The sequence below is a fragment of the Phytophthora infestans genome, genomic scaffold (genome assembly GCF_000142945.1).
Source record: "Phytophthora infestans T30-4 supercont1.25 genomic scaffold, whole genome shotgun sequence".
NCBI lineage: Eukaryota > Oomycota > Peronosporomycetes > Peronosporales > Peronosporaceae > Phytophthora > Phytophthora infestans.
In genome coordinates this window covers 720,495-745,608 of record NW_003303734.1, presented here as the reverse complement: position 1 = coordinate 745,608, position 25,114 = coordinate 720,495, and the positions used below count along the sequence as shown (strand labels likewise).

Below are 25,114 nucleotides of genomic sequence, written 5' to 3'. Positions count from 1 at the left end.
TGAGTCATCCGAAATTCAAGATCGTTAAGTGGCCAGAACCACCAGGTATCTTGACACGATAATGGTGGATATAGTCTTGAGACGGGAGCCAAGGGTGCAGGGTGCTTGGGTCGTGTACCTTTGCTTACCTATGCAACCAAGCAGAAGGAGCATCGCGTTTTATAGGTGAAGATGGCTGGACCTCAATGTACTCTTTTAGATCACGATTCTCTTTGAAACTTTTAGCTTAGCTACACGAAATAGTGCAATTAAAACACGGTGGTCTGGGTTTTGAGGTCGTAGTTCAGCTTAAGTAGCGCTGGCTTGCAGGCGTACTCAATCATACCCTCGGGGCCGCACATGCAAACGTGGTCGGCGTCCGAGCCGATGATGTTCTTCACCATGGCAAAGTTAAGTCGACTCTTACCGTACGCCCACCCTCGAACAATAGGGTCGTTCCTATCAAGCAGCTCCATGTCTGACAAAGTGTAGAAGATCCGGCACTGACCCGGTCGCAGCTTTTGTAGGGTTTCAAGTTCCTTTCGGAGCAGCAGGTCACGCTGCGAGCGCACGCAATAGATGAGCGCAACTTTGGTCTGGTCCTTTGCGTCTTCAAGAATGGCGCGCATGACCTGGTAGACGGGCGTGATACCTGTCCCTCCGGCGACGAACCCGAACTTGTAGGCGTGAAAATTGGTCGTCTCGAGGGAGAAATTGCCGTCTCCGTAGTACGTGAAGTGGCCCAGCGGTCCCTTGATCTGAATCTGTTGACCAAGATGCAAGCCATCGAGATACTGTGAAAAGAGTCCTCCTTCTGGATGCACAGGGTTGTCGCCTGCAAAGTAGACTTTGATGAGGAAGGACACGAATCCTCGGTCTTCGTCGTTCTCGGACGATATCGGTGTGTACGCACGCACGGCGGTCTTGCCGTTGATCTTCGCGTACAAGAAAACGTGGTTGCCAATAGGTAGTCCGAGTCTCAGATCCTTGGCAGGCAGAGCAAATTTAAAGATGCGTGCATCGTGGCTGACCACCTCTCTTGAGATCAGTACGATAGGCACCTTGGTAGCGCCTTTGAGCGCCACGTCCGTCTCTTCATGGTCCGACGAGGTATCGCTGGTTCCAGTGTCGTCCTCTGTGCTTGAACAACGTCCGATACAGTATTTCTTCAGCATTTGCCAGGCTTTGGTAGAGTGGATGCTCTCGAATTCGTCCGTACAGTCTGTGCCACCACACAGCAAGATACTTGTGGCTCCACCAGGGTGTTCGTCCAGGAACGGTGTTGCGTCGTACACCAGGTCGCGACAAATAAACCAGCAGCTTTTCTTCGAGTTGTGTTTTGCAACTTCGTCTGCAAAAATCAGAGGCAGCTCACTCAATTCGTCTGCAGTCAGACCAGGCTTCGGTGTTGCAGCACTGCTCGTGTCAAGTGGCTCCACTTGCAGCATCTTAATCGAGTCGACGTCGTTAGTCATGATCCGTTCCTTGGTCATCCAGCCACCTTTCTGGTTTCCTGCTTGAGTCGGATGCTCGAACCGTAGCGAGTTCGTGTCTTGTTCGTGGTGGATCTTGACGCGGTACCAAGGGTTGTTCATCATGCCCATAACATTCCATGTAGGGAACGCTGGCATGAGGTTCATCGAGCTGTCCCAAGCTCGAACGCACACTTCTCGAGCACAAAGCAGACTGCTCATCGGAGCGGCCAACTCGTAGTGCACCCAGCACCACATTTTGCCGTACTTGCTTGGCCTCTCATGGTAAATGATGCGAGCTAGCTGCCACGATGCGCCATCGTCTAGCGTCACCTCTACGCGAATAACTCGCCGACCACCGCCTGAATACGCGTACCCCTTGATCGTGTACGTCTCGATGTCGTTAAACGTGGTGTCTTCACCGAGAGCCAACAGGTCGTCATGGTTCGGTAAAATGACCACGGCATTGACGTTAAGCTCCATGATCGCGTACGGCGACTTGGACCACCAACCTTCCGCCGTTGCCGTCTCGGCAGTGACGTGCGACGGTAGTACGCGATTGTCCATAATGTGATGGTGATTGGAGGACTCGTGATCGCTCACGTGGATCCGTGCGAGCCACTTGACCATGCGTCCACCGATGTGACCTGGGACAATAAGGCGCACAGGGAACCCATGATCAGGACCGAGTAGCTCACCGTTGGCTTTCCACGCCACCAGAACATCGCACGCCGGGTCCAACGCCGTACTGGCACGAATGCACGTGCCGTACTTGTCGTGTGGCAAGTCCTCGATGCCCTCAAACCACACCCACTGTGCCTTCTCTCGATCAACACCGCAAGCCGTCAGCAGTACGTGAAGCGGGACTCCTGTCCACTCAGCGGTGGAGCATCCGGCCGCGCCCCAACTAAAGCCGATAGTCTTCTTGATCATATTCTGTTCTTTACGGCGATTACCGGCACATACCAGCAACACCGGGAACGTCACGGTCTCCTGTTCAAAAGTGGTGACCAGCTCGTTCATGCCGAACGTACGCGGCTTCTTCACCAGTCCGTCGATCGAGAACGTATGTGTATCCCACTCGAGTCTCGGCACGGGGCCGTGGTTGCGAACGTAGTGCAATGCCATGGGTGTGATAAAGGTGCTCGCGTACTTCAGCGGGGGCTCACTATTGAACGGGTGTCGTCCCGTGAGCCGGATCAGCTCAGGGTGCCGGGGTACCCACTCATCGGGCGTACCAACGTCTCTGGGGTCAATTTGCGCCATGATGTCACTTGCACGGACAATCGCATTGTGAGAACGCAGCTAAGAGCGCGCCCGCCACTGCGGAGTTAGGATTACTTAGCCGTCCATACCTTTGGCTTTCACCCTGAGCAACCGGTTTCACTCCGCGTTTTAATTGGACCACGTCGCCTCCGACGCACTGAGCTACTGATGCCGCGGTATGCCTCGATTTCGGGATAACTCACACGGTGCGGGCATGATGGGCGGTGCTCGAGCGTGAGCAAGAGCGGTTGGATCGGCACGATGACGGCGGGATGCGAGCCCGCGTGGGATGCCGTTAGCGCCAACGCCGGCGTCGACCGGTTGGTGATTGTGCTGGCGGCAGATCTCAAACGCGTCATGGTGGAGAGAGGCCAATCAGTTCCAAGTTCGCGTTGCTCACGCGCGGCTTGTCACAATTCTTTCAGGTCGGAGTCCAGCGCCCGTCGAGAGAAGTCGCACCTAGAAGAAAGCGGGTTAGATCGAAATACATGCACGCCATCGAAAGGATGGGTGATCTCTGAACGCTACATCGCAGACTCGAGCTGCTGGACAACTTCAAACTCGCCATTAAAGCTGACTCACGATCTCGTGCTTGAAAGTGACCGAGTGCGCGTGACGTTAAATAATCTCCTCCCTCCGCACGTGACGCCGTGAGTGTCGGCATTACAGCGATTGATAAGCTCTAGAAGCTCTAATAAAACTACATGTGTTGTCGATAAGTGAGCTCGCTTTTTGGCGCTCAGAGTGGGGTGTTTCTGTGATGTTGTTGTCTTTTACGGATGACTCATTCATACCAGCATCGTTTCTGCAGCTCGGCCCAACCTCACTCCTCTATTTACCACTTGAAGCGCAACCACCAACAACAATGGAGCCCCAAGACCAGTACATCGGGTTGGCCACACCTTCACTGCAACCAGACACTGCTGGTGTCCACCATCGCCGCACTGACTTCCCCATCCAAACGGACCCGCTGCAAGATGACAAGGCTTCGGAGATCAAGCTGCTCAGTACGGCTCGTCCTCACATGCGAGCCTTCCACTACGCCTGGTTATCTTTCTTCTTCGCTTTCTTCGGCTGGTTCTCCATTCCTCCTCTGATGCCCACTATAAAGAAACAACTCGGACTAACTGCCGACCAAGTTTCCAACTCCAACATTGTGTCGGTGGCAAGCACCATTCTAGGACGAGCTGTCGGAGGTCCAATGTGCGACCGCTACGGCTCTCGAACGGTACAGGCAGTGTTGTTGGTTGTCGGAGCTATCCCGGTGGCTTCCGCTTCACTCGTGACGAGTTACACTGGCCTCATGTTCGCTCGGTTCTTTATCGGTCTCGTCGGCTGCTCCTTTATTGCTACAACATACTGGACCTCCACTATGTTTACTAAAGAAGTCGTGGGTAGTGCTAACGCCCTCGCTGCTGGATGGGGAAATCTGGGTGCTGGGGCTACCACCTTGATCACACCTCAGCTTTTCAGCCTGGTCACAACGGGTGGAGCTCTATCCGACAACATGGGCTGGCGCGTCGCTCTCCTTTTCCCGGCAATCTTTATGGTAATCGTTGGTGTTGCTCTCTACTTTAATTCAGATGACTGTCCACAGGGACAATACAAGGATATCCGTAAAAACTTCTCACTCAACACGGCAGCGACGAAACCTGCTATTGACATGAAGCAGGGTCTACTCCGTGTAGCCAAGATGCCGGTCACCTGGATCCTGGCTTTCCACTATGCGTGTTCCTTCGGTGTCGAACTTCAGGTACACAACGTGCTTACTGAGTACTACTATGAGGACTTTACGCACCCGAACTGCGACCCTGAGACCGATATGAACGAGTGCCGTCGTCTGACCCAAAGTCGTGCCACACTCATCTCGTCACTCTTTGGCTTGATGTGCATCTTCGCGCGCGCACTGGGCGGGTATCTCTCGGACGTGGCAAACCGTCGCTGCGGGATGAAAGGCCGAATCGGAGTGCAGTTTATCTCCTTTGTCGGCCAGGCAGTCTTCTTGTACTTGTTCAGCACAACGAAGGGTCTTTCGACAAGCATTCCTCTCTTGGTCTTCTTCGGCATCTTCGTGCAGGCATGCACCGGCAGCACATACGGTATCGTACCATACGTCTTGCCTGCCTTCACGGGCGCCACATCAGGTATTGTTGGTGCGGGAGGCAACATCGGCGCTTTGTGTTGGAGTTTGATGTTCAAGGGGATCGGCAACCGCGGGACGTCCTTCAAATACTTGAGTATCTTTGTTGCCGCAGCAGCGTTAACCACTTTCGGCATCAAGGTACCCGGCAATGCAGCTCTCTGGGAGAAAGATGACTCGGTCCATGGAGGATTAGCACCCACGGAGGTCGGCGATGACAGCGTCCACAACAACAAGCAAGTAGTATAAGGTATCTCCAGTTGATGTTATTCTCTTCACGCCGTCTGATTGGTTTATGCGAAACACAACATTATTCTTCAGTTGGTACAATATTTGTCAACCTTCGAAATTGCTGTCGCTACTTTCAATTGCAATCCGAAAAATGGGTTAGAATTGCGAATTTTTCATAAATGCTATCGTAATTTTTTGAAGGACACTGCTCGCTAAAATCAAAGGTCATTTTCTTTAAAAATATTTTGAAAGTTTAATCCTTTAATTATCAAATTAAAAAAAACTATTGGACTGTAGAAATGCCCAATATCTCAAAAGCAAAAGTATTGCTTTTTAAATTAGAGTAAATTGTACCCAAATCCACGAGGTATCGCGAGTCTCGGTACCGGAAAGATTCCACTCCAATGATTAAAACATTCGGTGGGTTGTCGTTGTCAATTGTGACGTTAAAGGCGAGCTCTCCTTTGAAGCCTGTGGTGCGTCTGAATAGTGTATCATCTCCAAAGCGCTCGTGTTCTTCGGCCTTGTCAATAAACTTCTCTACCCACGGTCCATCCCCCATTAGGTTTGCAAGTTCGACCTCCATAGAAGCAGGCCCAATGTTAAAAAAAGATTCTGACTTTTCCTTCAGTATCCAATAAACCGACACTGTGTACGTACATTACCGAGCAGCAGTGCTCGGAAGAAAGTAATTCCGTACCAGTACTATTCGTGTTGAAAGTATTAAGGTATTAGCTATTGCGAACTGATACCGGGTAGTATTATTGATATTATTTAAAAATTATTACTACCGGCTGGCCAGTGTACTATTAACGGGCCGGTTCGCTTAACCGCAGTAGGCAAACGTTTGAATGGCCCACAACACACGCACAAAACACTACCTTCGCAGAGCATACTATGCAAGCCTCTCAATCCAAGAACTCATTTTCCTTTTGTTTATCAAGTACATAAAGCTCAAGCATGACCTCTGTCTCGAACCGCGAGCTCTGCCGGTTTTTCTACGTGACTGACGCCGAACACTACTTTACCTGCAGCTACTGTGGCACGCAGCGCAAACAGCTACCCTCATGTGGCTACGCCAATCTGGTTGGCCACCTCAAGGACAAGCATTCTGACTACCACGCCGACTACGACGCGCACCAGCGCAGACAGGCTGGCTCACTGACAGCCTGTGGGTTCGTCAACCCAACGACTTCCAGCATGTACATCTAGATTGAGTGGGTCGTCGACCGCAACATGCCTCTCAGTGAGGTCGATGGTCGACTTACTCGCAGCACGTCGAAGCTCAAGCCTGTTTGCTCGAAGACGCTTAAGGTCTACATCGGCAAGGTAGTGGCTGATGTTGAGACGAAGATCAGCGCCGAGCTGGACGGGCCATTTGGGATCATGTTTGATGGTTGGACGTGTCGCTAGCCGATGTCCGCGAGCTCTTCACTCGATTGTGCAGCGCTTCCTATCGCTGAAACCCACGCTAGGAGCAACGGCATCAATCGTCCATTCTCCGGTTTTAAGGCTGCTACCGTGAAGGTATAGTATTTATCTATGAATACTGTCTGCAAACACTAATTATTATATTTTGTTTTAATAAAGGTTATTCACGGAGAAACAGGTAGTCTGACGACGAAAAAGCGCAAGGCCATCAAACGCTTTGAGGTGACAGCCGTCCCAAGCCTCACGGGAAGAAAGCGCAAGAATGACGACGACAACGGGAAGGAGAAGGCTGAGGAAGAGGAGGACTTTGCGACGGCGGTGCTGAGAGCGAAGCGTGCAAGCGCAGTTGCCCAGAGGCCGTCCAAATATTGCCAGCTCTTGGAGAAGTTGCCGCCCACTAGCAATCGGGGGGGGGGGGGGGTCTTCTCGCAGGCGAAACTGGTGCTTTCTCCACAGCGAGCATCTCTCCTGCCGGTCAACTTCGAGATGCTGATGTTTCTGCGAGCCTACTGGGACGTGACGACCGTGCAAGAAGTGTTCCAGCCAATGTAGGTAGATGTACGCTCTACTTGGTGCGCTGGACATCAATACAGTGGGTATCTCTCAATAATAAATTATTGTCTCTGCGTATATGGAATAACTTATTACGAACTCTGTTTGAAAGCCGTACAATAGCTTACGGTATTTTCCGAGCCCTGCCGAGCAGTGTACCGGAATTAACGTATTTCTTGCAACATCGTAAAAACGCTTTTGAAGTATAATCGTAGGAACAAAAAAACGTAAATACTCATAATTCTGCACTAATTTTCCCGCCAGAAGTACTGGTGGCGGGCAGCACCACTGGCGAGCTAGATTGCTTAATATTCATTTTCTAAATGGGCAGAACATTCTTCAACAAGAATCGCAAGAAGCACGAAGCGGTGCAAGCGGCAAAATCTCAAGGAATCAGCCAAACCCTCGCCGACGAGTACGACGTGAAAAGGACGACGTTGTGGCGCTGGGTTTAAGACGCAAAGCGTGTCGAAGTGGCTGCAAAGGAGAAGCCCAACAAAACTTTTGTCACCGAAGGTAAGCGGGGCCCAAAGCCTTGGTTCTTGGCAATGGATCGAAGGTAAAGCTTTAAAGAATTAACTATTACGTTTTATCGCTAACATTGTTATTCTTCTTATTTATGTACCACAGATTGCTTAACTGGGTTATGGAAATGCCCGCAAACAAATCCCGCTGAAAAATAAGTGAGCTTTATGGCTGGTGGAATTTAGGAAACAATTAAAAAAACTCTTTTTTCTATGTATATTTTATAGGTATGACGACCGAATGTCTTCTTATCGTGGCAGCTCGATTTGAACCCGAGTTTTTCTCTGGTCGCTCTGAGACGGCGGCAAATATGTACCTGCACAGATTTCGCAGACGATACCGCTTATCTATTCGGCGCATGACTCACCGGGGCACCTAAAAACGAATTGAAATGGAGGTAACCTGTGTTTCCATTGTAAGAGCTCTCTAATTTGGTTTTATCATTCTAATGTTTCATTTTTTATAAACGTATCTAGAAAATTGCTGACGAGTTTTCTAAAACTGTTCAATGCAGTTTAGAGGAGTCTAGTGTGGTGTCCCACATTGTTGGTTCTGCTAAGTTCGCGTCTGTCTTCAACATGGATCAAACGGCAGGATCATCGACATGAACCCCAACACGACGATCGACTTCGTGGGTGCCAAACACGTCGACGTCGTCCAAGGTAAACAAATGTTTTCCTTTCATTATTTTAACCTTTTTTTAATATTTTATTAAGTTTAGGAATGACGGAAAATGCTTTTAGAGCTTCTGTTTTTCTCTGTGCGTCTGCCACCGGGGATAAGCTCCCACCGATGATTATCTTTGCTGGAGTTGTTGGTGCTACTGTCGAGGAGAAAGTGCAGCAAAATCCGTTGCATCGTCACCAAGCTGTTCTGACAGTTCAACAAAAAGCTTATTGTGACGAGTCACGCATGCTCTATTGGATTGACGAGGTGAGCCACAGTTTCATTTTAACTTTTGCTGAAGCTCTAATTTGAATGTTCGTTTTTATAAATCTAGGTCTGGAAGCCCACCGTATCTGGTACTCGATTTCTACTATTAGACAGCCTAAAAACACACAAGATGGACTCTGTAAGACTGAAGTTAGAAGGTGAATGCAGTACTGAGGTCAAGTTAATCCCGCCTGGAAGTACGGGCGTGGCGTAACCGATGGACGTTTCTGTCATGCAAGTGTTTAAGAAGCGATGTCGTGAGCTCTATGTAGCCCACCACATCGACAACGGCTTCTCTCCCGACCCAGCCGCCCGCCGCGATCTCATAACTCGCATCGTTGTCCAAGCTTGGAATGAAGTTCCCGCTAAGACCATTCAGAGGGGTTTTATTCGTGCGGGTATTGTTCCGTCTGGACCACGGGAGAGTAATGGTCGGTTTCGAGTAGCTAAACAAGCTCAATAAACTGTTTTTTTGGCGGTTTGAATGTCTTATATTCTACTCAATACTACAATAAAACGTTTTTGCAGCTATAATATGGAAGTTGGTTGGAAGAAGGGGTGAAAATATAAAGAAATTGTCGTCTTCCAAGCTTTTTACGCGTCGTTGCATGAAATATAGTTGTTTTAAGAAATACGTTAATTCCGGTACACCCTAAACATCTATTGCAGCAACCTGTCTGTCCGTCACACTAAATTTTCGAGCCTGTCACGCTTTGCCGGACAAATCATTGGATAAAATAATTTAAATATTCCTACTGGCTGCCGAGCGCAGCGAGGCGGCCCCAATTCCGTGGCGAGGCAAAACACAAGGATCGGCATTCATTCTTACCCGCCGCGTAGCGGCGGCACTCGGCTAGTTATCAAACAATTACAGGACATCGACTCGCTCACCAGGTGACAGCAGTATCGTCGCGAGAGCAGTTAAAGTGTCGCGGTCCTCGAACACTCACGCCACCACCTCGGGACCAAAGCGAGCGCTCGCCATTGATCCGAATCAACACCGATGAGATCGAAGCTGCTGCCACAACGAAGCTCAAGTACTTAAAAAACTTGGCTCGGTGTGCAACCCCCTTGAATATGAACGCCCGGACGAAACCACCCCTGCTACCCCCGGCGCCCACAATTCCAGACGTCACGCCAATGCATTTAAGGCAGACATAGGAAACAATACCGTACGTTGTTCCAGTGGAGGCTTGAGCGAAGAAGCCAAAGACGAAAAGACATGGAATACTCCAAGCTAGTACCCGAAGTTGACTGAAGAGATAGAGAAACGCAGCTTGACCTACAAGACACAACAACTGCATGGAGATACGGCCTTTCATGTCGTAGTGGTGGTTTGCCACATCGGACGCGTAGCCTCCAATAGCTCGAGCAAAAATGCACATGAGACCAAAGCAGGACGAGATGGCGCTAGATTTGGTCTGTGTCAGTAGATGACATTCGTTGTCACCGGTCTCAACGTCGCACCTGTCGGTCTTGATGTCTTCATAGAAGTACAGACTGAGCACGTTGTGGACTTGCAGCTCGACACCAAAGCAGCAAGCGTAGTGGAAGGCAAGAATCCAAGCTATAGGCTGTCTAGCGACTGCCATAAACCCGTTATACAGCTCCGACTTAGCGCGATCAGCCATGGCGTGATTACGTTTGAGGTCGACGTAGCTGCCCTGTGGACAGTCGTCCGAAAACAAGTAGGTGCAAACACCAATTGCAACCTTGATAATGACAGGAAATACATATGCCATTCTCCAACCATAATTGTCCGAAATAGTGCCGTTAAATGTGATGAGATCAAAGACAAGCGGGGTTACTAAGTAGGTTACACCTGCACCCAAGTTGCCCCACCCACACGAGATGGCGTTGTCACTACTAACCACCTCGTGTGAGAACATGGTCGACGTCCAGTACGTTGTTGCCACATAAATACACCCCACGAGACCGATGAAAAACCTCGCCAACATCAAACCAATTTACCTGGTCACCAATGTCGCTGAGGCAACTGGAATAGCTCCGATGACCAGCAAGACAGACTGAATGATGCGTGCTCCGTAGCGGTCGCATAGGGGACCGACAATGAGTCGACCGATAATGATACTAGCTAGTGACACGATGTTAAAGCTAGAAACTTGATGGTTGGCATGATAGGCGGGATGGAAAACCAGCCAAAGAACGCGATGAACAATGACAGCCACGAGTAATGAAAGGCGCGCATGTGAGGTCGCTGGAAGCTGAAAAGCTGAATCTCGGTGGCCTTGTCACCTTGCTGTGGATCGGTACAGATGTCGAAGGAGAAGTGGCGTGGTGTGTTTGACTGCAGCATAGGGATCTGGCGGTACGGGTCGGTGGACATGCTTTGGTACGAGGCGGACTTGTGATCGGCAGTTCTCGTAATGCTGGAGATTCCTATATCAAGCGGTGGCCGCGGGGTTTCAGCCCATGTTGATTCGACTGCTGATCGGATACTCGAGGTCGGTTAGCGTGTGTGGAGCTCTAGACATGGCTAGATGCATCTCCGAACGTAAGAAGATAAAGGGAGCGAATCCGTGAGTAGCCAATAGGGAGAAGACACCGGCTGACTGCTCTGGGTTTCAGTGTGGTGGTAATCTCGTCGTTGACTTCTCCTGTCTTTTGCTATGGCATCAAAATGAGTACCTCCTTCATCCAACGGCTGCGAATGGATCACGTTGCGAAATCTCCAGTCGATATAAGGCACACTCAACGCATCATGGAATGCTGAGCACCTGCAGACTACAGTATCACATGTACGACGACGTGCCATACTGGTAGGTAGCCAAATACATGTAATGAATCCATCGCCAGCAACACGACAATTTTCAGGTTTCCTTGACCCCCAGCGAGTCTTCGCATGATCATTTAGCAATACACTGCCTGAATCAACACTTCAACACGGACACTATTCAGAAGGCCGCACCAACGAAGCGCTCCGACGTGGGGGATTTGCCTTTTTGCTTGCTGGGGCTCGATATGCATCGGCAAGGAGTCCACCTCTTCTTCTCTTTTTCGTCGAGCTTAAATTTCTTTTTAGACACGATCGTCTAGTCCGAACTCCGAATGCACCAGTGTAGACACCGCTCCGAAGAGTAGTCCACACTGAACTCGCATAGTGAGGGGCAGAGCTCCCGATAATGGCATTGTTATTTATCGGGCACCCTTGCTTAGCATAAATAATGGTATGGGAAAGCTAGAGCCAATACATACATTATGGCATGTACAGTGATCAAACAATGAATAAGAGCATAACGTACAACGACTCAACATCATTTTAATAATGCACAATCTCTCGAAATCACACCGTTTTCGTGCAGTAATAACACATTTTTGCCTACTTTGTCCGAAATGAAGAGGGAGCGCTCCAGCGACTTGTGATGCTCAGCGTTCTGCGACTCAAATTTCAATGAAAATGCATAGTGATGACGAAATCTTTTCATAAATTATGGTGAACTGGCTTTTTAGCAAATACATTATTTATTGCCTTCGTGATGTCGACGAAATAAATATATTTATGATCTCATAAGAAATAATTGACAAGACCATGCCATAATCGGGAGCCCTCACTGAGGGCCCCTGCTGAGGCACCTGATGCTGAACTGTGACTCTGCATTTTAGGAACATTTCGAGCATGCAGGTGAAACATTCGAACCGTAAGAGTTCCTGATCAGGTATAATATTTACATACTTCTCAGTACAATCGATTAGGCGCGGGTAAGCTTACGACAAGCTCTCGGAATTTATCTCATGAAATGCGCATTGTTCGAATGGTTTCTCGAAATATAGACAAACAGAGCTGAAAATCACCATTACTGGTTAAGGTTATTTTACAGGTTTTTTGCATTTTACATGTAATGAGAGAGAAAAAACTTGCTTTTATTAAAACATTAATTTTATAATACTTCCTCCATCCGGAAATCTAAGTGTTCGATTCGCTCCTAAATAGCTATTTTTGCGAGGTTTTATTATGATTCTTAAGTATTTTTATTTTATAACTACGATTTAGAAAAACTCAAATGCCTCGAAATGCTTGGTTTTCAAATTGGTGGTAGACTTGTTTTTCACGAAGTAGCTAATATCGATTGAGCTGCTAAAAATAGGCAGATTAAGTAAATAGCTTTTTTTGCGAGATCACGTTTTTCAACTCGAGCACGGCCTTCAAATCTCTGAGTTAGTAGTATTAAAATAATAATAGCTATATAAAACTGAGCTACTATTAATACTTCAAATGAGAAACAGTACTATTACTTTAGAATATATCATATGATACATGTATTTGGTTACCATTGCTTATATTTTCAGACGGAGGAAGTATCAAAACTCGTAGCAAAAAAAAACAATCCCTCAAATTATTTGCTCCGCTCCTTAGAAAAACCTTGGTTTTAATTAATAAAATGAAAATACATAGCAACGATTCGTTTCCAACAATTCCCAATACAATTGTCTCAACTATTGAAGACATCTGCCAACGCCGTCTCTGCCCGCATCGTGTTCGGATGGCGCGTCATTGCGTATAATTCTGCGAGCCCTCGGCCTTGCCTGTCATCGGTTCATGCCCACTTCTGTGAACAAGCTCAATTTCATGCCCACTTCTGTGAACAAATCAAATAAGCGCGCATTGCAGCCTTCTTGTTGCGACATGCGAATTGACCCACTATAACTCTCCAATTCCAACATTGTGACTAGTACCCGCGAGATTAACAGCAGTGGATTGGTAGGGTTGTTTCGACCACTTCACTGTTCTGACCCTAGCAATACTATAAAATAATTGCGATACTAATACTGGCTCCGACATTATTACAGTATGTTTTACATGCACTTTTTTCAGCGACCCGAGTTCAATTTTGTATTTCATTGTCCGCCGGGGGGGGGGGGTCAGGGACCCCAAAATAAAATAAAATCGCTCTGGCGAATCTACTAGAAAATACAGATTTCATTGATGCTTCAGATTAAGGTAAATAAATAACTGGAATACTTGGAAACGTGCAGTAAATTATTACTACAATCGTGTTAGTTGACCTACACAGCCGTTGATAAACAAGAGTCTACAGTAGTTACGCTCCAGAAACTCGCGTTGATCTTCAGAAATAAGATCATTTCTAAGGTCAAAGACGACATACGGTGACGCTCGAGACGCAAGACCGCTCGAGCCACGCTGAAGAGCCTCTCCACGATGTTTGACGTCGGAGGGATGGCACTTAGCAGCTTGTACCTGACATGCTCCGCGGAAATCTTGCGGCGCTTTAGAATCTGGCGAGCAAAGCCATCCGCATCCGGTGGAGAGGCTGGTGACGCGCTCGTTGCTGCCGCCTCGAGCTGACGGAATGGCTCCAATACCGTTATCTCCATTGCCGTCAACTCAACCGTTTTCTTAGCCAATACCTTGACCACAGCTGCCTCAAAAGCCTGCGCGTGAATGATACCTGCATCTGGAGCTAGACATAAAAAAATAATACAAGAATCCAAAACATCTCAAATTAAATACGCTTACCAAGGTACTTGCTCATTGAAGGACGAATCTCCAACAGACCATCAAAAAGATCCCTGGCATCTAACAGAGTAAGTCCATCGGACTGTATCATCTTGGAAACGGACTCAACGCATCGAAGCTTGGACAAGAGCTCCTCTAGCTGGCGGTGTGTCGTCCGGGATGGCAACATGCTGGCCAGCTCGTCGTCGTCAGCTGAGGGAAACTCCCTCAGCCTGAAGTAGCGCTTCAGCATCGAGAATGTCGAGGCCCAGCGCGTGTCCTGACGCATAATTGGTACCAGCGGCGTTTTGAGTCTGTACCAAAAAAATCACAGACCAAAAATAGTATTCCACAATTACATTAACAAAACTGAATTGGATACAAAAATACAGATCACGGTACCTCAGCTTTGCGGCTTGCTTGAGGGTACGCAGCTTGCGCATTAGCTGCTGAACCTCCTCTAGTGCGGGTTCGTGCGGAGCCATGTAATCTCGAACCGCGAGGTTAAGTCGGTGGCTGGCACATCCGACTAGCGGGACGCCCATGAGGTTGGCAAGGCGCTTGTTAACCGAGCAGTTGTCCCCGACGAGGAGCTTACACCCCTCAATAGATTTCTTAAAAAGGGTAAAAAAACGCTCAATAGCAAGCAAATGCCCATCCGCGAACAGCTGATCGTCCGGCTCCTCCATTATTGAATCTATTGATGAAAGGGGATAGCATGGACCGTTTGGCTCATCGTAACAAGCGTAGACAGCCAGGAAGTGTTCCGTTCCGTGGCTCCAGCCGTCGAGCATAAGCCCAAACTCATCGGGCATCTCCTCACCAATAGACCGCTCTACAGCCTTGGTGAGGTCTTCCATGTTAGACACCAAAGTTCCAACAGAGACTGGTGCCAAGTTCGTATTCTTGTTCAAACGCACGTATACGAAATTAGCTCAAATCATAAATAGTCCGAAAGAATTTGTGTACTTACTTGCGCGTCCAACTCGACTCGCAGAACTTGAGCGGCAGATTGCCCTCGACAATCCGCCTCAACCACGCGTAACGGTTCGATGCCTTCTGGCTCACCCAGGGAACAAGTGTTCCAGTCGCAGCAGCGCTCGCGTCACGCATCTCGCTCTCGAACCTTGGGTGCGACGCGCGAACGTGCGTCACTAGGTTAGTGTAGCCGCTCCGAGGAGCGTGTTTACGCCGTTTGCCACAGGCCTTGCAGGCATGGTAGCCTGTAATGTCGCCTTCTTCGTCCAGCACGGGCTTGAAGAAGAAGGCGGCAATTTGCCTTGGTGAGAAAGGCTGGGGTTTCTGAGTCGTATCGACGAGATTGGCGAGCATGGCAGGTATTGCGGCGTTTCGGCAGTATGGCGGAGAAGTGGCAAAATTAAGAAATGCAAACGAAGTGCTGCGGTCAGTGACTCTCTGTGAGTACTTGGAAGCTGACTGCCAACGCTTTTGGGTGGTGTAGGCAGCTTGAAAATTAAGCATTACTTTTTCAGAATTGGTGAGATCAATTATTTGTGACTGACCAAATATGTGCAAAACAAGTAATTGTTTCAAACAATACAACATTATTTTTCCGAGTATTTATTTTTGGGCATGATGCTTGCTACAACATACTGGATCTCTACCATGATTAAAAGAATTCGTGTTCTGGCTACCACCTTAATCAAACCTCAGCTGGTGGAGATCTGCCCGACATGGCGTGTCGCTCTCTACTTTAATCAGCTAACGGGGGCAACACGAGTACTCTGTAAGAATCACGGTTGAGGTCACCAGCTATATAGCAAAGGAGGCCGTGTGTCTAAGATGCCAGCCACATGGATGTTGCAAGTACACTACATCCTACATCTGTTACGACGAAGATTTCATCAACGTCGTTCGCTTAACTGAGTACGGTGGCGTTGAAGAACTCACACTGTGGAGCTAGGACATTCGTTTATTAATGCAAGCGCAGAAGATAAAAAGCAGACGAGTTTACAGTGAGTTAATAGCACGAGAAGCCGGAGCGCAGTGCTACCGCAGTGTCGCAAATAAATACTGTGGACATTAGATCGAGGTCTGGCGATATGGTAGCATGAAATCTCGAACTCACACTTAGGTTTTTGAAAGCACAAGTGGTAAATTAAATTTAACTGGCCTGATTCGACACCCCTCCAGTGACCTCTGAAACGCTTCTTGACGTCAAATTTTACGAGTTGCGGCGTAAAACCTAGCGGGACCACTACAAGCTGGGGCTGTTCGTTGGACTGGAGAAGTCGGCGTGTGCGTCAATGCAATTTCCACACAAATGAACGCTTAGAGAAACTGCTGTCCAGAACTTGCATCCACAGTCTTACCCGGTAATTTCAGTCTATGAAGCTACACGCCATCTTCCTCATCCCCTCTAGTGCCAAGTTAATCAGCAGAAATCTGTTAGCGCTGACGGTATTCACCCCTCCTTCTCGAAATTTTATTCCTTATGAAGAAGTTCTAAGGGGGTGGACGTTAACGCCAGTCCGCTCTTCAGGAGTTCAGTACCAAGTGACCGGAAGGGGTCTTTTCTTTCGAGGGTTTCTTGGCTGGTAATGAAAAGCACTTGCACCCAGGTATGTACGTATCTGTGCCTTCTCCATCAATGAGTTGATGTCATTTGCAAGATCTCGACTATCACGCACTTTGCAATATGGATTTCACATTCGGTAACGATGTTCCTAGGCGAGCGCCGTCACGAAATAATTGTCGACAGCCGGCGCTTGAGTACTTCGGACCGACGCTGCAGGAACTCGGAGCTTATCCGTCGCACGAAGGTCGACACGATCGAACCAAAACCATCACCGTCGTGGACTTGGAGTTGTCCGAGCGGGAGAGTGTGGGTTATCTAGACGCATCAAGCGCCTCTTCTCAACAGCGTCGCGGTTTCCACCACCGAGTTAACTCCTCTAACCGTCCGTCCTTTGCTCTCTTCACGGATCCGCTGCAAGCTGACAGAGCTACCGAGATTCGTCTTTTCAGCTTTGCAAGACCTCACATGCGAGCATTTCACTTGGCTTGGTTATCCTTCTTCGTCGCTTTCTTCGGCTGGTTCTCAATCCCTCCATTGATGCCTACGATCAAGGAACAGCTTAAGCTAACACAGGCTCAAGTCGACAATTCAAACATCATTTCGCTGGCGAGTACTATGGTGGGAAGACTACTAATTGGCTCTCTATGCGATCGGTGTGGAGCTCGTAGTATTCAAGCTGCACTGTTGGTAATCGGGGCAATCCCCGTGGCATCCGCTGCCTTGGCATTTGACTACGTCGGCTTCATGTTTGTGCGCTTTTTCATCGGACTTGTAGGCTGCACCTTTGTATCTACTACGTACTGGACATCAACAATGTTCTCGAAAGAAGTTGTGGGAAGTGCCAACGCGGTTGCTGCTGGCTGGGGAAATCTAGGAGCTGGTGCGACGTACCTTATCACTCCGTTACTGTTTGACCTCATAACAGTGCAAGGTGGCATGTCGGACAACTCGGGCTGGCGGGTTACGCTCTTGCTCCCAGCTTTTCTGATGCTAATCGTTGGGATTTGCACCTATTTCTTCTCAGACGATTGTCCACAAGGAAACTATGTTGAGTTGAAGAAGACTCACGCGATGGCAGACAAACCTAAAGCTGCCATGCTTCGAGCGTTTATTACTGTAGCAAGACAGCCTGTTGCTTGGATACTAGCCTTCCAGTATGCATGTAGCTTAGGTGTGCAGATACAAGTCCACAATGTGTTGAGTCTGTATTACTTCGAGGATTTCAGACGCTTCGACTGTGACCCTACCATCGACGAAGACAACTGTCGTCTACTAACCCAAACAAAAGCCAGTCTCATCTCGTCCTGCTTCGGCCTAATGTGCATCTTTGCGCGTGCTATCGGTGGATACATCTCGGATATAGGCAATCGCCATTGGGATATGAAGGGCCGGATCTCGACTCAACTGGTTTGCCTCACCGGCCAAGCCATTTTTCTATACGTGTACAGCCACATCCGGGGTGTGGAATGGAGTGTTCCCTGTTTGATTGCGTTCGGCTTCTTCGCGCAGGCTTCGACTGGCACAACGTATGGAATTGTGCCGTACATTTGCCCGGATTACACAGGTGTGACCTCTGGAATTGTGGGCGCTGGAGGGAATGTGGGAGGACTCATGTGGGGACTTTTATTCAAGATCGTCGAGGAACGCGCTTTGTCATTCCGATATTTGAGCTTCTTCGTCATGAGCTCCGCCATTTTGTCGGTTTGTATTCGTGTGAAAGACGAGCGTTCGATATGGAGTCATGAACCCTCCAGGTATTCGCGCCGGCGTACGGAACAAACTGTGCAAGCTTTTTACGTGTGAGCTTAGTCATGATAATAGTGATAGCTTCGAGTAGTACCGTATTAGGGAAACCGTGTGTAGTTTCTCAGGATCTGCTTTAATTCGTTATAAGATCAACATTTTCAACTCAGATCATGACAGGAATCGTGTCCACAGCACGTAGCTCACTGGGAGTGTGAAAGTGGCTTCAACATGAAGTCGATGGTATCATCGGGCAAATAGTTTCTGGGCCAATTTGTGATAATTCTGTAGCCTCTGTTGCCTTTGTTATAAATTACAACAGCTTTGTGATTGTTCGACTTGAAATTGGCCTCATCGGCTCATCCTTCGTGACGACCGCGTACTGGCCGTCGGTGATGTTTGCCATGAAGTTGTTGGACGGCTAATGCCATTATTCCAAGCTGGGACAACCTCGGAGCTGGAGTCACGTACCCTATTATCCCGCTTTGCGTACCATAGACGACATGGTATCGGACAGCTACGGCTAACGCACCCTGGTCTTTCCTGTCATTTTAATGATTTTGTCTGACTGCCCTCATGGAAATATCCAGACGACTACTGTAGTGTCATGGGTCCCGCAGCGAAGCCGGAGATCGACATGACGAAGCCTCTGTGGATTGTGGCTAAGAAATCGGCGACGTGGGTCTGCTTCTTCGGTGTCGAGCTACGGTATTGATACTACTAGTACAACCAATGTACAAGCCCAAAACTCTGTGACGTGTGTGAATTATGTAGTTTACCTATATTTACGGACACTTAGGGTAGAAAACACGTATAGAGTGAAGGATTCACTGTTAGAAAAGCAATAAGCAGATCCTCATGACGCGTGGCAGACATCTGCTAGTGCTGCTCGCGTTGGCGTGCCTCGTGGCGTTGTCCGTGGCTGGCAAAGACTACTACGAGGTGCTGGGTGTGTCTCGCGACGCTTCATCCGCCGAAATCAAGCGCGCATTCCGCAAACTCTCGCTCAAAGTACGTTCCGTTATCTCACTCCAGCTGACACAGGTCTCCTAATATTGATAATCCACTTCTCGGCAATCAGCATCATCCTGACAAGAACCCGGGGGACGAGAGTGCGGCTCAGAAGTTCGCGGAAGTGGCGGGCGGTGAGTCTCAACGAAATAGTTTTTTAAAGTTGATCTGCATATCAGCAAGTAAGCTTATGGCGTTCCTCATACTTTATAACAGCGTACGACGTGCTGTCTGACGAGGACAAAAGGAATAAGTACGACCGATACGGAGAAGAGGGTCTGAACAATGCCGGCGGAGATGGCGGCCACGACCCGTTCGACATTTTCTCGCAGTTTTTCGGCGGTGGCGGCCGCAATCGCCGAGAACGCGAGCCGTCGCGCGGTCCAGATGTCGTGATGCCTCTGCGTGTATCACTGGCACATCTATACAATGGCAAGAGTCTGCAGTTCTCCATTCGTCGTGAGGTATGTAGTGAATTTCAATTACAGGAGATAAAAGGGGCTAACTTTCTGTCGTGTGAATATTAATTTTAACAGACCATTTGCCATCATTGCCATGGCAAAGGCGCAGCTCACGAAGAAGACGTTCACGTCTGCAATGAATGTGGCGGTCAAGGGGTCAAGACAACCACGCGACGCGTAGGCCCGGGCTTTATCCAGCAGTTCCAAACCACGTGCGAGAAATGTCATGGCAAGGGGAAAATCTACACGAGTACGTGTCCAATATGTGGCGGTCGCAAGGTAGAGATGAGCGATCTCAGCTTCGATGTGGATCTGGACAAGGGCACACCCGATGGCTTCGAAGTCGAGCTGGAGAACTACGCAGACGAAATCGCCGGCCAACCGGCCGGACACGTCCGCTTACAGGTACTGACCGCGCCACACCCGCTTTTCACGCGCGAGGGCGACCATTTGTGGATGGATATGGACATTTCTCTACGTGAATCGCTTGTGGGATTCAAAAAGATTTTCACGCACTTGGATGGACGACGAGTGGAAGTGGTACGTGAGGACATCACGCCGCCTCGATTTGTCACTGTGTTGAAGGATGAGGGCATGCCCAAGCAGCATTCCTCTTCGGAAAGAGGCCAACTGCACATCAAATTCCATGTTAAGTTCCCAGAATCGCTTTCAGATGAGCAGAAAACCGGCTTCCGGGAGCTTTTCTCGATGAAATAATGGACAATCAAAGAGCAGCTGTGTCGACCAGAACGATCATTATCTTCTCTTTTTTTTCTTAACTAACTCTTTTAACTAACGACTTAAAATTTCTTATGACAAAAGGGTATTCTAGCTTTCCTACGGGCAGAATACTACTCAAATTTGACTACTGTTTAGAGTCTATCTCTCGCGACGCGAGTCGTACTCAGCCAGGATCTCCTCTGCGGACTTGCCCGACGTCTCCGGCACCAACTTCAGAGCCAACAGGAAGAAGATTGCCAGCAGCACCACGAACGGAACGTACGCGTAGTCGTCCAGAGCGTCCGAAATGTACGGATACGATACTCCCACGATGAGGTTGCACAACCAGTTCATGCCGATGCAGAGCGATGAAGCGCTGGCACGGATGGCGTCTGGGAAGATATCGGCCGTCATGACCCACACGAGAGGACCCAACGTGACGCCGAACGCGATCACGTACAGAGCAGTGAACACAATCGACAGAGCAGACACGTCCACGACGAAGGCCACCGTCATCAGCACAGACATGACGAACATGCCGGCCAGACCCCACAGGATCATGTTCCGAGCACCGAAACGGTTGGCCAGCACGCCCGTGAAGAAGGCCGGGAAGATGTTGATGAAGTCAATGATCAGCGTGCCGACACGCGAGTCCGAAATGCCGGCATCCGAGAAGATGCTGCCGGAGTAGTAGAACACAGCGTTGATACCCGAAAGCTGCTGAGCACACGACAACAGGATGCCACCCAGAAGCTGCATCCGGTAGCGAGGAGCGAACATGGACTCCTGCTTCGGCGCAGACAGACCCTCCTCCGCCGTGTCCACCTTCTTGCTCGTCTGCAACCACGACATGGCCGTCTGCACGTGCTCCTCGCCATACAGACGAGCGATCACTTCCTTGGCCTCCTCCGTTCGGCCCTTAGTTAGCAGCCACGCCGGACTCTCAATGCACATGGTTGGCGCCAACACCATGTAGATCACAGCCAGGATGCACGGGAAGGCAGCCAGGTAGCGCCAGCCAGAGCTCGTGTTGGCGAAGAAGAAGCAGATCGCCGGGAACAAGATACCGATCGTGGTGAAGATCTGCAGACCCAGACCCAAAGTGTTGCGCATGTGCGGCGACGACAGCTCGTTCACGTACGCACCGATAGTTCCCGTGGCCGTGCCGGAGGCTATACCGGCGATGAGCCTTCCCACGGCGAACGCCCAGATGTTCGACACGGACGCTTCAACCACACCGCCCACGAACATGAAGATGCAATTCAGCATCAACGTTTTCTTACGGCCGAGACGGTCGCTGAAGTGGCCGCAGCACAGCGAGCCGACCATGGCGCCGAAGATCCAGGCGTTCACGGCGAACGTCCACTCCAGCTTCGAGTGGCCAGGGAACATAAGGCACGTATCCTCCGCCACAGGACGCGCACTGCACTCGTCCGTGTCGTTGTACTGCGACAGGTTTGTCTGAGACGTCGACCAACCGCTCTGGAACGGCTGCAACCAAGACAGGAGCGCGCTTGTGTACAGGATGGCCTTGGGCTTGATCAAACGTGCAGCGGCCTTGTTGGCCTCGTCGAAGGCCGTCGTCGCCTTGGGCGTTGTAACTTCCGTGTAGTTATCCGCCATCGGTGAATCTCTTGTTGCGTTCTTGAAGCACTCGACTTAAATCAAGTGTCGAGTACTAAACCAAATGAAAAGTGAAGAGGAGGAAGGACCCTCCTCGATGAGTCCTCGATGGCAAGCTGGCTGCAGCACGGTACATGTATGAGGGCGTAGGAAAAGGATTTCACTTGATCTCTCGCCAAACGGCGTTCATTAAAATGCAACATCGCTTGTTTCTCGGCTCGAACTTCAATCAGCCTTCACCTTGCGACCACCTGTCACAAACAGCGATACGACACACGAGCAAAGGCTGACAACAAGAAACAGACGCGTCTTTTTTGACCTGGATACGCGCAATGTGCGCCACTCGACGTTCCTACAGTAGTCCGGCGCGTACAGTACCGGCACATTTTCTGAAGTTTTATGCGTGTCCGCTCGCTGTTCAGACTCCTACGCACTAAAGCTGCAATATCGAGGTACGCGTAGACTCGCTTCCTTATTCTTGTGTAAGCTTAGCTCAAAGATCAACATGTATTAATAACGGTGGTGGCCTTGCAGGACGACGTCGGTCTCTGATACATGTACAGCGCATGTACTTTTGCCTTACGTGGCATGTACTGTAGTACATGCGTCAAGGTCGTGCAAAGAAAGACGAACTTCAGATATGCAGAAAAAAGCGTCATATTGGTTGAAGTTAGTTGGTCGTTTGCTAGTCGACTCGTCGTTGCAATCCAGCACGGTTGGAGGGACCTTGACTCCCACTGACAGCCTGAAAGTCTCAGGCACCTTGCGACTCCCGCAGGCTACACGTTGCTGGCAGCGATGCCAGCATCAACCCGTACATGTACCGGCTCACCGTGTTTTTTCCTGTGACTGCGCGAAAATGTAACGTATTTTGTACAGTACTTCATCCGAAGTTTCCGTGGTTGTTTGAATAACGAAAAACAATGTCGCTTCTACAGTACAGGTCGTTGTGACATTCTCTAGCCTGGTTGGACCAGCCGCTGATAGGCGCGTAAGAGTGCAAACTTGTCGGCTCAATTACATGTACAGTACAGTACAGTAGCTCAAAAACAAGATCCTACAGTAGTACAGCATCCGCTTGTGTCACTGTGTCCAAGTGTGGGCGGTCAGCGGCCCAAGCAGAAATCAAGTGAAAGCATTTCCATACGCAGCAGCCTTGTACTGTAACGGTAGTCGCACTCACCTTAGACAGCGGTGTGTCCGCTACCGACGTCCTCGAGTGTGTCGCTCACTCACTTTTCATTTGGTTTAGTACTCGACACTAGTGCTTCAAGAACGCAACAAAGAGATTCACCGATGGCGGATAACTACACGGAAGTTACAACGCCCAAGGCGACGACCGCCTTCGACGAGGCCAACAAGGCCGCTGCACGTCTGATCAAGCCCAAGGCCATCCTGTACACAAGCGCGCTCCTGTCTTGGTTGCAGCCGTTCCAGAGCGGTTGGTCGACGTCTCAGACCAACCTGTCGCAGTACAACGACACGGACGAGTGCAATGCGCGTCCTGTGGCGGAGGACATGTGCCTTATGTTCTCTGGCCACTCGAAGCTGGAGTGGACGTTCGCCGTGAACGCCTGGATCTTCGGCGCCATGGTCGGCTCGCTGTGCTGCGGCCACTTCAGCGACCGTCTCGGCCGTAAGAAAACATTGATGCTGAATTGTATCTTCATGTTTGTGGGCGGTGTGGTTGAAGCGTCCGTGTCGAACATCTGGGCGTTCGCCGTGGGAAGGCTCATCGCCGGTATAGCCTCCGGCACGGCCACGGGAACTATCGGTGCGTACGTGAACGAGCTGTCGCCGCCGCACATGCGCAACACTTTGGGTCTGGGTCTGCAGATCTTCACCACGATCGGTATCTTGTTCCCGGCGATCTGCTTCTTCTTCGCCAACACGAGCTCTGGCTGGCGCTACCTGGCTGCCTTCCCGTGCATCCTGGCTGTGATCTACATGGTGTTGGCGCCAACCATGTGCATTGAGAGTCCGGCGTGGCTGCTAACTAAGGGCCGAACGGAGGAGGCCAAGGAAGTGATCGCTCGTCTATATGGCGAGGAGCACGTGCAGACGGCCATGTCGTGGTTGCAGACGAGCAAGAAGGTGGACACGGCGGAGGAGGGTCTGTCTACGCCGAAGCAGGAGTCCATGTTCGCTCCTCGCTACCGGATGCAGCTTCTGGGTGGCATCCTGTTGTCGTGTGCTCAGCAGCTTTCGGGTATCAACGCTGTGTTCTACTACTCCGGCAGCATCTTCTCGGATGCCGGCATTTCGGACTCGCGTGTCGGCACGCTGATCATTGACTTCATCAACATCTTCCCGGCCTTCTTCACGGGCGTGCTGGCCAACCGTTTCGGCGCTCGGAACATGATTCTGTGGGGTCTGGCCGGCATGTTCGTCATGTCTGTGCTGATGACGGTGGCCTTCGTCGTGGACGTGTCTGCTCTGTCGATTGTGTTCACTGCTCTGTACGTGATCGCGTTCGGCGTCACGTTGGGTCCTCTCGTGTGGGTCATGACGGCCGATATCTTCCCCGACGCCATCCGTGCCAGCGCTTCATCGCTCTGCATCGGCATGAACTGGTTGTGCAACCTCATCGTGGGAGTATCATATCCGTACATTTCGGACGCTCTGGACGACTACGCGTACGTTCCGTTCGTGGTGCTTCTTGCAATCTTCTTCCTGTTGGCTCTGAAGTTGGTGCCGGAGACGTCGGGCAAGTCCGCAGAGGAGATCCTGGCTGAGTACGACTCGCGTCGCGAGAAGTAAGCAGAACTTGTTGCATGTGTTTGTCGTACTTGTGTAAATATAGCATTCTCAACAGCTTGGAAGAAATTCTGTTTAGTTTTTATAAGAGAACTTTGGGTTGTTTGTACAGATACCGGTATTCTGGATAAAATCCGAATAAATGACGGATGATTTTTTAATATCAGGGATATTCTCAAAACCTATTTTCCAGCTTGCTACAGTAGATATTTGGCCGGCGGCTGTAGTAGTGCCATATCCACATCGAAAAGCTGA

At 49.8% G+C, this 25,114-nt stretch overlaps 7 protein-coding genes across 7 annotated transcripts; 4 read left to right on the top strand and 3 right to left on the bottom strand.

Annotated features, from left to right (window-relative positions):
- Nucleotides 1–192: 192 nt before the first annotated feature.
- Nucleotides 193–3,076, bottom strand: PITG_13012 (nitrate reductase [NADPH], putative; the record flags this gene model as incomplete). The annotated part of the gene is made up of 2 exons (XM_002900507.1): nucleotides 193–2,756; nucleotides 2,876–3,076. The coding sequence occupies 2 exons, from the start codon at nucleotides 3,074–3,076 to the stop codon at nucleotides 249–251; spliced, it is 2,709 nt and encodes a 902-aa protein (XP_002900553.1).
- A 478-nt stretch (nucleotides 3,077–3,554) lies between these two features.
- Nucleotides 3,555–5,201, top strand: PITG_13011 (sporangia induced Major Facilitator Superfamily (MFS); the record flags this gene model as incomplete). Its single annotated transcript, XM_002900506.1, has 1 exon — nucleotides 3,555–5,201. The coding sequence occupies one exon, from the start codon at nucleotides 3,583–3,585 to the stop codon at nucleotides 5,104–5,106; it is 1,524 nt and encodes a 507-aa protein (XP_002900552.1).
- A 4,215-nt stretch (nucleotides 5,202–9,416) lies between these two features.
- PITG_13010 (Major Facilitator Superfamily (MFS)) lies at nucleotides 9,417–10,876 on the bottom strand (the record flags this gene model as incomplete). The annotated part of the gene is made up of 4 exons (XM_002900505.1): nucleotides 9,417–9,939; nucleotides 9,997–10,392; nucleotides 10,501–10,624; nucleotides 10,786–10,876. The coding sequence occupies 4 exons, from the start codon at nucleotides 10,874–10,876 to the stop codon at nucleotides 9,417–9,419; spliced, it is 1,134 nt and encodes a 377-aa protein (XP_002900551.1).
- Nucleotides 10,877–16,664: 5,788 nt separating this feature from the next.
- On the top strand, nucleotides 16,665–18,347 carry PITG_13008 (major Facilitator Superfamily (MFS); the record flags this gene model as incomplete). Its single annotated transcript, XM_002900504.1, has 1 exon — nucleotides 16,665–18,347. One exon carries the CDS (start codon nucleotides 16,665–16,667, stop codon nucleotides 18,345–18,347), a length of 1,683 nt encoding a protein of 560 aa, XP_002900550.1.
- A 781-nt stretch (nucleotides 18,348–19,128) lies between these two features.
- On the top strand, nucleotides 19,129–20,509 carry PITG_13007 (uncharacterized protein; the record flags this gene model as incomplete). Its single annotated transcript, XM_002900503.1, has 4 exons — nucleotides 19,129–19,298; nucleotides 19,369–19,432; nucleotides 19,515–19,762; nucleotides 19,835–20,509. 4 exons carry the CDS (start codon nucleotides 19,146–19,148, stop codon nucleotides 20,474–20,476), a joined length of 1,107 nt encoding a protein of 368 aa, XP_002900549.1.
- A 129-nt stretch (nucleotides 20,510–20,638) lies between these two features.
- On the bottom strand, nucleotides 20,639–22,102 carry PITG_13006 (Major Facilitator Superfamily (MFS); the record flags this gene model as incomplete). The annotated part of the gene is made up of 1 exon (XM_002900502.1): nucleotides 20,639–22,102. The coding sequence occupies one exon, from the start codon at nucleotides 22,100–22,102 to the stop codon at nucleotides 20,639–20,641; it is 1,464 nt and encodes a 487-aa protein (XP_002900548.1).
- Nucleotides 22,103–23,398: 1,296 nt separating this feature from the next.
- On the top strand, nucleotides 23,399–24,862 carry PITG_13005 (solute carrier family 2, facilitated glucose transporter, putative; the record flags this gene model as incomplete). Its single annotated transcript, XM_002900501.1, has 1 exon — nucleotides 23,399–24,862. The coding sequence occupies one exon, from the start codon at nucleotides 23,399–23,401 to the stop codon at nucleotides 24,860–24,862; it is 1,464 nt and encodes a 487-aa protein (XP_002900547.1).
- Between the last annotated feature and the right edge of the window lie 252 nt (nucleotides 24,863–25,114).